The 13,545-nt window shown below is 40.7% G+C and overlaps 1 protein-coding gene across 1 annotated transcript; it reads right to left on the minus strand.

Moving 5' to 3' along the window:
• Positions 1-9,377: 9,377 nt before the first annotated feature.
• Positions 9,378-11,277, minus strand: LOC138890072 (uncharacterized). The gene is made up of 5 exons (XM_070173423.1): positions 11,247-11,277; positions 11,043-11,171; positions 10,331-10,773; positions 9,894-10,202; positions 9,378-9,833 (listed from the first exon to the last, which is right to left on the minus strand). Exons 1-5 carry the CDS (start codon positions 11,275-11,277, stop codon positions 9,378-9,380), a joined length of 1,368 nt encoding a protein of 455 aa, XP_070029524.1.
• Positions 11,278-13,545: the final 2,268 nt, after the last annotated feature.

Here is a 13,545-nt window from a genome sequence, read left to right on the forward strand (position 1 = left end):
GCAACCAAAAAGGAAAAAGAAATGCGCAAATGCTAGAAACAACTTTGCAGCAACAGTTCATTAAAAGGGAAGTCCCCTCAAAATTCTTTCCCGCATTTACTCATTCCATGAAATAAAGGAAGAAACAAAATAAAACAAAACAAAAAAACAATCAAAATGAAAAAAAGAGATAAAAAGAAAATTCAAAAATGATGATAGTTTAGAATCTCCAATATCAATCTTTTACGCTTTTCCAACATTAGGGCTCCAATCCCTGAGTTGAGATTTTTTAGACATAGGGCCTCCATTCCCTAGTCGCCTTTTGCTAATATTACGGCTCCAATCCCTGAGTTGAGATTTTAGACATAGGGCCTCCATTCCCTAGTCGCCTTTTTACCAACATTAGGGCTCCAATCCCTGAGTTGAGATTTTTAGACATAGGGCCTCCATTCCCTAGTCACCTTTTTCCAACATTAGGGCTCCAATCCCTAAGTTGAGATTTTAGACATAGGTCTTCCATTCCCTAGTCGCCTTTTTTCCAACATTAGGGCTCCAATTCCTGAGTTGAGATTTTTTAGACATAGGGCGTCCATTCCATAGTCGCCTTTTGCCAACATTAGGGCTCCAATCCCTGAGTTGAGATTTTAGACATAGGGCCTCAATTCCCTAGTTGCCTTTTTGCCAACATTAGGGCTCCAATCCCTGAGTTGAGATTTTTAGACATAGGGCCTCTGTTCCCTAGTAACCTTTTGCCAACATTTAGGACTCCAATCCTTGAGTAACAATTTTTAGACATAGGGTCTTCATTCCCTAGTCGCCTTTTTTTACCAACAATAGGGCTCCAATCCCTAAGTTGCGATTTTTAGACATAGGGCCTCCATTCCCTAGTCGCCTTTTACAAACATTAGGGCTCCAATCCCTGAGTTGAGATTTTTAGACATAAGGCCTCCATTCCCTAGTCGTCTTTTGCCAACATTAGGGCTCCAATCCCTGAGTTAAGATTTTTAGACATAGGGCCTCCGTTCCATAGTCGCCTTTTGCTAACATTAGGGCTCCTATCCCTAAGTTGAGATTTTTAGACATAGGGCCTCCATTCCCTAGTTGCCTTTTGCCAACATTTGGGTCCAATCCCTAAGTTGAGATTTTTAGACATAGGGCTTACATTCCCTAGTTGCCTTTTACCAACATTAGGGCTCCAATCCTTGAGTTGAGATTTTTAGAGATAAGGCCTCCATTCCCTAGTCGCCTTTTGCCAACATTAGGGCTCCAATCCCTAAGTTGCGATTTTTAGACATAGGGCCACCATTCCCTAGTCGCCTTTTGCCAACATTAGGGCTCAAATCCCTAAGTTGAGATTTTAGACATAGGGCCTCAATTCCCTAGTCGTCTTTTACCAATATTAGGGCTCTAATCCCTGAGTTGAGTTTTTAGACATAGGGCCTCCATTCCCTAGTCGCTTTTTGCCAACATTAGGGATCCAATCCCTGAGTTGAGATTTTAGACATAGTGCCTCCATTCCCTAGTCGCCTTTTACCAACATTAGGGCTCCAATCCATGAGTTGAGTTTGTAGACATAGGGTCTCCATTCCCTAGTCGCCTTTGGCCAACATTAGGTCTCCAATCCCTGAGTTGAGAGGTTTTAGACATAGGGCCTCCATTCCCTAGTCGCCTTTTACCAACATTAGGGCTCCAATCCCTCAGTTGAGTTTTTAGACATAGGGCCTTCATTCCCTAGTCGCCTTTTATCAATATTAGGGCTTCAATCCCTGAGTTGAGATTTTTAGACATATGGCCTCTATTCCCTAGTCGCCTTTTGCCAACATTCGGGCGTCAATCCTTGAGTTGCAATTTTTAGACATAGGGCCTCCATTCCCTTGTCGCCCTTTTTACCAGCATTAGGGCTCCAATCCCTGAGTTGAGATTTTAGACATAGGGCTTTCATTCCCTAGTCGCCTTTTACTAACATTTGGGCTCCAATCCCTGAGTCGAGATTTTAGAGATAGGGCTCCATTCCCTAATCTCTTCCTCTTAAACAGTTACAATTTTTAATTTATTGCTTTAAAAAACAATAAAAAAGAAGAGGGAGAAATAGTTTAGATTTTTGTTACAAATAACTCACGAAATTTTCCTGGTGAAAACTGGGGCAGAAAAGTTTCGTTCATTTGTTTGTTTTGGTGTCTGAGCTGGTTTGACCTCGAGGTACAGGATTCAAGATGACCAAAAAAATGATTCTCAATCCAAAATAAAGAAAAAGAAGAAAAAGAACAAAAAAAAGAAGTGAACTCAAAGTGCTGAAGTGGAGAAGGACGCGGACTGCTCAAGATATGATTGAAGTCACAAGCTTCGCATGTCTAGCCTTGATCTTGTGCTGAAGAAAGTACCAACACCTACAGCTAATGAGCATCAAGATTTAGATCGGAGTCTGCAGCAAGACCTAGCCAAGACTCAAGATCAAGCTTCAAGAGATTTATATATAGGAATCTTGTAACTCGTAGTTGATATGTTTAGCTTGATTAGCTTCTTATGTTTTTCATTTTGGTGTAATAAGGATCTCAGCCAGCAAAAACAGCAGCAACAACAGTGAAATCACTGCCTCCCGATAGCCTCAGCTACCAAAACTTTTAGAACTACACTAACCTGATTCCTTTATAGCCAAGGATATATAGGTAACCTCTGAAGCAAGGTTCGGTTAGACTCTTTTCAAAAAATGCTTCTCATGGAGTTTCAAACGAGCAAAAATCCCTCATAATTGCTCACTTGATCTTTGCCCGAAAAATCTTCATATTTCCGAGCAAAGAAGGGCAGTTGTGAGCATGTGATTTTTGCCATATATGAATTGCTTCTATAAAATTAAAGAAAATAGACTTTTTTCAATTATTTGCCATTTTATAGGATTTTGTAGAATTTTTATTTAATTGTTTTGCATTTTTGTGCATGTTTAAGTTTTATTTAAATCGTAAAAAATACCAAAAATATCACGCATGACATTTAGGATTTGTTTTTTACTTTTTTATAATTAATTAGTTAATTATTTGTTTTATTAAAAATTAAAAATCACAAAAATGCTTCATTTTTACACTTTTGCCTTTTATTTTTAGGATTAAGTAATTTTTATAATTAGTTAATTAGTTTAATTTCATATTTTTAGATAATCTAGGATTTTAATTAGGATTTTTAATTAAAGAAAAGAAAAAAAAAACAAAGAAAAAAGGAAAATAAGAAGAGAATTTGAAAGATGGGGTTTTAATTCAAATTTGGGTTGTTCTTATACCCAAAGTCTGGCCCAAACCACTCATAGCCAAACCCATGACCCGAACTGACCCAACTCATTAACCCATTACTCATTTTCCTAAAAAGACCTAGGGATACACATTAAATAGAGGACACAAACCTAAGAAGATCATATTTTTAGGAATCCCCTCCCAAGCAAAAACGACACAAGAGCTCTTCTTCATCTTCTTCTTCATTTTCTCCAAGCTCAACAATCAGACCCTTACCCCTTAATGGCGTAACCCCCAGTCCATTATTCTTCTCCATTTCTCATTTTTAGTGTATATTAGAAGACCCAAATAAGGAAATCCCACACACCCCAAAGAATGTGAAAGTGGATATTCATACAGAAGCATTTGAAAAGAGAAAAAATAGATATTTCTGAGATCTGAAATAATCTGCTTGAGGAATAGAAAAAAGCCAGTAGAGTTTAAAACAATTTTCGCCAGAAAATAGTTAATAAAAGTTGTACCTGCCTCGGCTGATTCTAGAGAATTTCTCTATGGTTTCTAGGTACACAAAGCTGGAATTAATCTGCAAATTGATGTTGCCAATCACGGTTGCATAGCTGAGCTCCAATCTACTGATTTCCAGCGTGTATTTGGTTTTCTTCTTTTCTAAATTTGAACCTTGTGCAACGAGGTATGTTCCCCATAAAATTGATTTCAGATCTGTTTTTTTGTCATGGAATCTTATTTTGTTTGTGTGCTCGTATCCTATGTCAATTAAAATGAGAATAGTATGAACTATGTTATTTGTTGGAAATATTATTTGTTGTGATATTTCCTATGCTTTTAAGTTAAATATATTTGGTTTGTAATTGAATAGTGTTCTCAGTATGCATTGTTTGATTTTCCAGTGGCATCACATGTGATTATCCTTTTTATGAATGATGAAGATTTTTTTGAGGTCTCATACTCTGTTGCACTGCCAGAAATATCAGATACAGAGCTTTCTTTTATCTTGGAATTTAGCAATAGATTCTTTCCATAATAAATAGTCTACTAGACTATAACCGGTCAATATAAGACTTAAGGATTGCATCATGATATAGTCATTATTCTTGATGCATTCTTTTAGTAGAGTAGTAAGTTTGTTTTAGTAAATTTTCGGTTATCTTGAGGTGTGTCATGCCAAATAAAATCCCTAAGCCCATGGCCCTCACAAAACTAGCTAGCTTTTATAGACAATTTGAGGTGTGCCATTTTCATTAAATAACCCATGGCCCTCATGCGATTAATACTAGCTCTTTTAAAAATCTGGATGTGCCATCAATTAAACTTTCCATGGCCCTCGCAAACTTTGTTATTAATTTGAAATTTCATAGTTGCTTTAGGCACGCTCCTTAAATTGATTTTCTTTTATTTATTAAATTCGGGTGTGCATTTCATGTGACCCAACTCCAACTCTCAACAACGTTAAATAAAATGTGACGTGGATCGCGAGTGCATTTCATGTGGCGTGGTTCAAGGCGTGTTTTAAATAACGTTGAATCTTCCTAAAATAATTAAAAGCGGTTTAATAAGTTAAAAATATACCATAGGCTAAAACATGTATTAAAGTCAGATAATAGTCCAATTATGATAGTTTAAGCGATCGTGCTAGAACCACGGAATCCGGGGGTGCCTAACACCTTCCCTCGGGTTAGCAGAATTCCTTATTCAGAATTTTTGGTTAGCAGGAAAGTCGAATTTTCCTCGATTTGGGATTTAAAATAAACCGGTGACTTGGGACACCAATAAAAAATATTCCAAGTGGCGACTCTGAAGAAATTAAATAAAATAATATCATTTAGAATAATGTCACTTAAATTGGAAAACTCCCCTATATCCACCCTCGGGTGTGTAAAAAGGAGGTGTGACAAGCGGTACCTCCATAGGGGCATTTTTATTCGAAAAATTTAGCTGTATATAAATACTTCTTTTTCAGATTTTGAAGTCATCTTTTGTTTAGCTGAGCACGTGAACCGCCTAATTTTCCTTTTGAGTAATTTTAAAGCTTGTTTAACAATTAATCTTAGATGTTTATCTTGTAATTAATTTTTATGGTTTCTATTTCATCTCAATCTTTGATTTCTTTAGTAAGCATGAGTAGCTAGACTCATTAGCTAGGGTTGTGGCTCAACCCTAGTGTGGGTATTTAATGGGTCTCTTATTTTAGGATTTAGATGTTTATAAGTGATTGATATTTGGCCAGATTTGTGTTTTTTATGTTGAATTGATGGTTGCAAGTTGTTCCTTTTTTTGACTTAGGCTCTTCTTGAGAAAGATTCTTAAGTCTAGGAAATTTAGGACAACAAGGAATTGGGGTGTATTCAAGAGATTGATAGCCCCAATTAAAGGGTTAAACTAGAGATAGTAATACCTGACTTGATCCAACTTTGCTTGCACAAATTGAGCACCCAACTGGGCTTGAGAAAGCTAATTAGGGCAAATTTACTCAAACTACCGAGAGGTATAGAGTGAGTAGTTATGTGCATTGGCTATATCATGATCCCAACTATAACACTATTGCCCTAAGTTCTAGATCCCGTTAGATACTCACCTAGGAGTAAGTCACTTCCCTAGTTCCTCTTTACCAATTTAGAAAACCCTACAAAAATATCTACTTAGCTTAATTTCGTGCATCATTAGTATAAAATCAGAAATAGCAAGAACACAAAAGAATGATCGGAAGTGCAATCAAGAACAGAACACATTGCTAGATTAGATAGGAATCCAAATCTAAACATATCTTAGCTCCATGTGGATTTGATCCCGACCTTTTCGGGTAAAAGCCGCATCGACCGCTCTTGCCACTCTATAGTGGTGTAGGGTTGGACCCGATAAATCATCCTATATGTGTATTAACCACTTATCCTCTTTGAAATGTTTTGCACAAACCCGAGCTATCGGGCCGGTTGGCCAAATGGGTCGTCGAACTTAGCTGGTACGATATCGAATATCAACCCCGAACGGACATCAAGTCTCAAATCCTAGCTGACTTCATGGCCAATTTTACGCCGACCCTCGTACCCGAAGTGGAGAAAGAACTCCTGCTAAGATCGGGTACATCATCGGGGGTATGGACCCTTTTTACGGACGGTGCCTCGAATGTGAAAGGATCGGGGCTTGACATTGTCTTGAAGCCACCTACATGTAGTACCATTAGACAATCTATCAAAACTTCTAGGTTGACTTATAATAAGGCCGAGTATGAGGCCATGATTGTAGGTCTTGAGCTAGCTAAAGCTTGGGGGAAGAAGTCATTGAAGCCAAGTGCGATTCATTGTTAGTGGTAAACCAAGTAAACAAAAGTTTTGAAGTCCGAGAGGATAGGATGCAACGGTACTTAGATGAGCTACATGTAACTTTGCACCGCTTCAAGGAGTGGACTCTGGATCATGTGCCTCGAGAACAAAATAGTGACACCGACGCGCTTGCTAATTTCGGATCCTCGATTGAAGAAGATGATATCGTCTCGGGGACTGTTGTCCAATTATCAAGGTCTGTGGTAGAAGAGGGCCATGCCGAGATAAATTTCACAAGTTTGACTTGGGATTGGAGGAATAAATATGTCGATTATTTGAAAAATAGAAAACTCCTGTCGGACCACAAAGAATCGAGGGCCTACGAACCATGGCCGGTAGGTTCATATAAGATGAAGATAGAACAATATACAGGAGGACGTTCGATGGACTATTGGCGGTATGTTTAGGGTCGGGGGACACCGGCTATGTTCTACGAGAAATCCATGAAGGTACTTGTGGGAATCACTCCGGTGACGAATCTTTGATTCGCAAAATTATTAGAGAATGGTATTACTGGGACAACATGAAAAAAGATACTAAGGAGTTTGTCAAGAAATGTGATAAGTGCCAACTATTTGCACTGATGATTCGTCATCCCGGTGAACAATTCCACCCGATCCTATTCTTGTGGCCTTTCATAAAATGGGGAATGGACATAGTTGGCCCTCTACCAATAGCCCCAAGTAAAGATAAATTTATTTTGTTTATGATTGATTATTTTTCTAAATGGGTGGAAGCACAGGCCTTCAAGAAGGTTAGAGAAAACGAAGTTATTGACTTCATTTGGGACCACATCATATGTCGGTTTGAGATACCTGCCGAGATTGTATGTGACAATGGAAAGCAATTCATCGGCAACAAGGTAACGAGGTTCCTCGAAGTACACAAAATAAAGAGGATCGTATCAACACGATACCACCCAACCGGGAATGGACAGGCCGAGTCAACAAACAAAACTATCATTCAAAACCTAAAGAAAAGATTGGACGATGCAAATGGAAAATGGAGAGAAGTTCTACCCGAGGTCATTTGGGCATATCGACCAACATCGAAGTCTAGCACGAGGGCTACTCCGTTTTCTTTAGTATGTCTCTGAGGCCCTTATCCATGTCGAGGTCAGAGAACCCAGCGCCAGGTTTCAACATGCATCAGAGGAATCAAATTACGAGGCTATGAATACTAGCCTCGAGCTATTAGATGAAAAATGAGATGCAACACTTGTTTGGATGGTCGCTCCGAAGCATAGAATCGAGAGATACTACAATAGAAGAACCAACCTTCGACACTTTGGAATCGGCGACTTAGTTCTACGAAAAGTTACCCTCAATACTCGAGACCCGAATGAAGGAAAACTAGGTCCAAATTGGGAAGGACCGTACCGAGTCCTCGAAATTGTCGGTAAAGGATCTTACAAACTTAGCAGAATGGAAGGTGAACAGCTGCCTACCAATTGGAACGTATCACTACTCAAACGATACTCTTGCTAAGGTATGACTTTCTCCTTTTGTCCATTAGAATTTGAAACTAATCCATTGCAGGTGATCGATCGAAAATATCGAAGACACCTTTCTACATGAAGGCCTTAGCTTTTAAAGCACGCGTTGCACTCTTTTTCCCTTAGATCAAATTTTGTCCTAAATGGGTTTTACCGGCGAGGTTTTTAACGAGGCAACAACTATATTCTACCTAAGGAGAACTCAACAATATCCAAGGCTTCTTTTCAATCAACCTCGAATACTGGGAGGCATCACCCTCGGAGGTTATATTTTTGAGGAAAATACTTCACGCCAAAGAGGGCCTCGATAGGCGAACTTTGTAATGGGCCAAACGGTCAGATGAACCGTGTCCATGTATAATAGTCGAGCCCCGACTACAAAACATGTACGCGTGTATCAATTATTCAAAGAAGCATTCTTTTTATATCAAAACACTTTGTGTCTCGAAGAAGTCTACTATTATACGAGCTTCATACTTATAATTCTACGGGAAATGGCTCAAGAGCCAGAACGCAAATGCACCCCGAATACTTGGGGACTGTCATCGACAGTTAACACATTCGAGTCATCAAAAACTCAAACTCATAAGACCTCAAAGAGGCATCCCCTCGATATAAAATCTAAGGCCATCATACTTGGGGACTAACCTTTCGAACAAGTTCGAAAGGTTATCGAGAACAAGTCCAAGAGATATACCCGAAGGCTACGGCCACATTAAAGACTACAGTCATATATAAAGGCTATGGATGAAATAATACGGCTCGAAGACGTCCGACCTTTTTCATAAATTAAAGGCCTTCAAACACTTTGGAAAACAGGTTAAATCAGGCTACCCTCGGCAAAAGCAAATGATAAAGGGCTTCGATAAAATCAGCCCTCGAATAATTAAAGTCTTCGGTAATATCAACCTTCGAAAAAACCTCAAGAGGTATTCAATTATCGTTCCACAAACGAATTACAAATGAGGTTCCAATCGATCGAACCTTCGAAAAACCCAACGGGTACAAAAAACACATGCTAAGGCATAGAAAAAATTTCACTAAGTCTTTTAGCCGAAAAGAGGGAAAAATTATAGTCGTTTTAGAGGCCTAATTGGACCAACTTAAAGAGCCTAAGGTCCAACCTAAAAGAGCGTAAGGGCCGATATAAAAGAACCTAAGGGCCGAAACATGCAAAGTTCGAGACCTTATTCTCACTCATCTTGGACTCAAGAGTCCCATCATCCCGAGCTCGCGTCAAATCGACTTAAGATTAGCATAGGATTAACCAAAACCTTAAGAGGTATTCTGTTATAAAGATTTCCCACTAATCACCAAAAATCTAAGGGTTGTTATCAAAATATTTCACAAAATAAAGACAATGCGTAATTCAGTATGAATAGAGACGACATCCTCAGGAACTACATCCTCGAGAACCTCCTCCTCCTCCTCCTCGGGGACTCTTTCCTTATCTCCCCCGCTCTCAAAACCACTAACGACATCTTTATCATTGGAAGAAACGAGAAACCTGGCATCGGTTTCTAGCACCTTTGCTTGGGTTATTTCTTCAGTGAGGTCAAACCCTCGGGCATGGATTTTTTTGAGAGTCTCCCTCCGGGCTTGGCGCTTGGCCAAATCATTACTACATTTTTCCCAGTCAGAGTCCTCCCTTAGCTCCGCTTGAACAGCCTCGGCGTCGCTTAAATATATGAGAATGGTCTTATCAGACGTAACCTTCGTCTTCTCAACTTTAGTCTTGGCCTCTGCAACTTCAGCCTCGGTTCTAGCAAGCTTTGCCTCTAGCTCCTCAATTCTCTTGTCCTGGGCTAGATTCTTCACTTTAATGCCTCAGAGTTGAGTCTCAGCCGAGGACAATTGGACTAGAATAGCTTCTTTATCAGTAGCAAGCTGATCAGTGCTCTTTTTCCATCGGTGGCAGTCAGCCTTAACCTGATCGACCTTGCCCCGGAGCTGCCCAATCATCTCTAACTTTTGTTGCAGCTGAGACATCAAAGTATTAGCCTCTGCAGTAGGATCAAGAAGACCATACTCTGTTAAAATTAAGGTTACATGCTCATCTGGCTCGACATCATTTTTCCGAGCTTTGGCCAAGTCAGCCCGAAGGTCCTTGAGCTTATCCTCCTTTTGGCTACAGAGTAGCCTCAGGGCATTCTCTTCACCAAAGCCTTCCTAAGCTCGGCCTCATATTGGCTCAGCTCAACCCTGAACTTGTTGATGGCCTACACATGAAACAAAGACACGTCAGTCAAAAGAAGGGGAGGTTAAAGAAAATTACAACCATAAAAGTTAGTGTTTACCTGAGAGAAGAGACGTTGAGCCTCTTCGAAGAAGGTGGATGCATCATTAAGGTCAACAGTATCATCAACCGTGGTGAAAAAATCCCAAAAAGGATCTTCTTCAAGAACTTTGCTCGGGTCAGGCATTTCCATAGCACGAGCGTCCTTTATTGCCTCTTCAGAGTAATACGGTAGAGAAGGTGAGTGACCCATTGTCACCACCCCAAGCTCCTCACTCGGGGCACTTTGATTAGCTTCGGCCCTCTCAGCACTTGCCCCATCCGACGTACTTATTGAAGGAGGGGGAATTATCTCGATCTCAGGGGACTCGAGGGCTTTGCCCGAGTCTTTCTTCGGAGTTCCTCCATCAGGAGGCAATGTCTCGGGTTCGGAGGACTTGGCGGCCTCGACTAGTTTCCTAGTTCGGGGCACTAGTATCGACTCTTCGCCCTCGTCCTCTTCATCTTCCAGATGTTGGATGGATGAATCCAAGCCCACATGGATAAGTTTCCTCCTTGGCTTTTGAGTAGGGCCCCCCTCATCCTAGGGATCTTCGGGTTTCGAGGACCTCTTTCTCTTGGTCTTTCCCCGATTTCGGAATCGGGGACTCGGTTCCTTCCCCAGGCGAGGCTGGCCTCATTTGGAGACATCTCCGATGCCTGCACAAATAAGCATGAGTGGGATGACATCACCAACAAAAGAAAAGTATCAAAAATCTGAGAAGAGAACTTACCATGATGTTTGGCCTCCCATTTGCCCCTCGATAAATCGCGCCATTTGCGCTCGTCATACGAGGAAGTCGTAGCTAACTTTCGGACCCAGTCCTCGAGTTTGGGGATAGCGTGAGGCATCCAAGCAACAGCTGCAGAAGAGGTAAAAGCATTACAAAACACGAAAGCAGAATATGAGTAGGCATTTGGAAAAGAACGTCACTTACGATTAAAGTTCCATCTCTCCGGGAACAGCATTGTTTCCCTAAGGATGAGATCCGAGGTCCTCACTCTGATAAACCGGCTCATCCAGCCTCGATCTTCATTCTCATCGTTACTAGCAAAGAAGGCCTTTTTTGATCGACGTTGAAGCTTGATAAGTCCTTAAAATAGCTGAGGCCGATACAGCCGAATGAGATGGTTGAGGGTAAATTCTAATCCCTCGGCCTTGCTAATATCGCAGGATAATCACGATACGCCAAAAAGGAAGGATGGATCTGGCCAAGGGTAATCTCATACCATTTACAGAAATCAATCACCACCGGATCGAGGGGACCCAATGTGAAAGGGTAAGTATAAACATTTAAGAACCCTTCCACGTGTGTAGTGATGCTTTCCTAGGGGGTTTAGGATCAGTACCACGACCTCGTCTCCCCAGCCGTAGTCCTTCTTCATGGCCTTAAGGTACTTCTTCGATATCGAACTAATATATCGAGATACATTCTCACATCGGTCAGGATATCGAGGGGATTTTCAATATTGAAATCCTTTTTTATCACACAAAGGCCGGGAGTGATTTCGTGAAGAACTGGCGGCGCCACCGATTTGGCCGGCTGGGAAGAAGAAGAAGATGATGCCTTCTCTTTTTGGGGGACTGTTTTGGCAATTTTGGCTATAGTTTTAAGCCAAAAAATATAGATGGTAGCGGAGCGTAGTGTTTTCTGGGAGTTTGGCATTTTCTGGCACTTAAAGGGGTGGTGGAAGCAGATGATGAGAGAAAGAGATGAAGAGGAAAGGTTATTAGAGTAAATTTAATGAAGAAGTAAAGTTTTTAATTCGTAGAAGGAGCCCCGTATTTATAGATGAGCGGCAATGGTTCAGCAGCGCTAAGTGGCCGACCATTACTGGCATGCATTTAATGTTTTGAGGAAACAAACCGACGGGATGTTTCATTCACTTCGAGCGCCTACGTCACGGGAACAACGTCATCCTCAGAGACTCCGAAAAGTCGAGGTTCAAATCGTTTCTTATCATCTTACTTTAAGAAATGCGGGGACTATTTGTATACGCTCGAAATTAGGTATGCCCGATTTCCCGGGCTCGGGGGGTCGCCTTAGGCCCGAGCTCAAGCAAGGTTGAGTTCGAGCTCGATGGACCAGACTCGAGCTCGAAGACAGAGTGCAATGTCGGAGGATCGAAGTACGACGAGTATCGAAGCCGAGTATGCTCAACCCCGAAATTATGTCGTTATGGATTTGTAACAGAATGAGCAAGATTTTTTTCATGTCCCAAAGATCATGGCGTAAATCCCGGAATAAATTTGTACGAATCTGTACTAGGCAGTTAGACAGTTGTTCCAATAAGATTCTTTACTGTAAATGAAAATGTACCTTATTTAGGATTCTCCTATTATATAAAGGGGACCCGATCATTTGTAAAGATCATCTAATCATTGGTAAAGAATATACTCTCTTACTTTTCTTGCTCATTGTTCATCAGAATTGTCCTTTAGCTTTATTATTCTTGCTTTACTTGTCACGACCCAGATTTCCCGCCCTTGGGAGTCGTGATGGCGCCTACTAATGTGAGCTAGGCAAGCCGACTATTTGAACAAATTACCCTTTTACCCATTTTATATTCTTTAAAAATTATGAAGCAATAATATTTAAAAAGCGAAATTTACCATAAGCGTAAGAAAAAGAAATAAACTATCTGAATATGAATCCAATACAACTGTTTGAGCCTCGACTACCCAGAACTGGTGTCACAGTTTCACAGACGATCTAAGAATACTACATACAAAGTCTGAAAGATAAAAGATACACTGTTTCAGAATTAAGGAAATGAAACAGGAATAAAGGGATAGAGGGAGACGCCAGGGCCTGCGGACGCCTGCAGGACTACCTTGGATCTCCGTGTGGACTGAAGGCAGCCACCCAATCTACGGTCCAAAAGTTGTTGCTCCGGGATCTGCACACAGTGCAGAGTGTAGTATCAGCACAATCGATCCCATGTGCTGGTAAGTGCCTAGCCTAACCTCGGCGAAGTAGTGATGAGGCTAGGACCAGCCTACCAAATAAACCTGTGCAATTCAACTATATACAACGGAAAAAGGAGAACAGTAATATGCAGTCAAGTATGGGAAGGGTAACATGCTACGGGGGAACTATCAATTTAGAATAGAAAGACAACAGGAAATTGAAAGAAACAACATATCTCAAATATCAACAAAGAATAAGAAATTAATAAGTGTACGACATCACCCTTCGTGCTTTTACTCTCGTCCTCACCAAAGCAATCAAGTAA

The sequence above is a fragment of the Nicotiana sylvestris genome, chromosome 4 (assembly GCF_000393655.2).
Source record: "Nicotiana sylvestris chromosome 4, ASM39365v2, whole genome shotgun sequence".
Taxonomy (NCBI): Eukaryota; Viridiplantae; Streptophyta; class Magnoliopsida; order Solanales; family Solanaceae; genus Nicotiana; species Nicotiana sylvestris.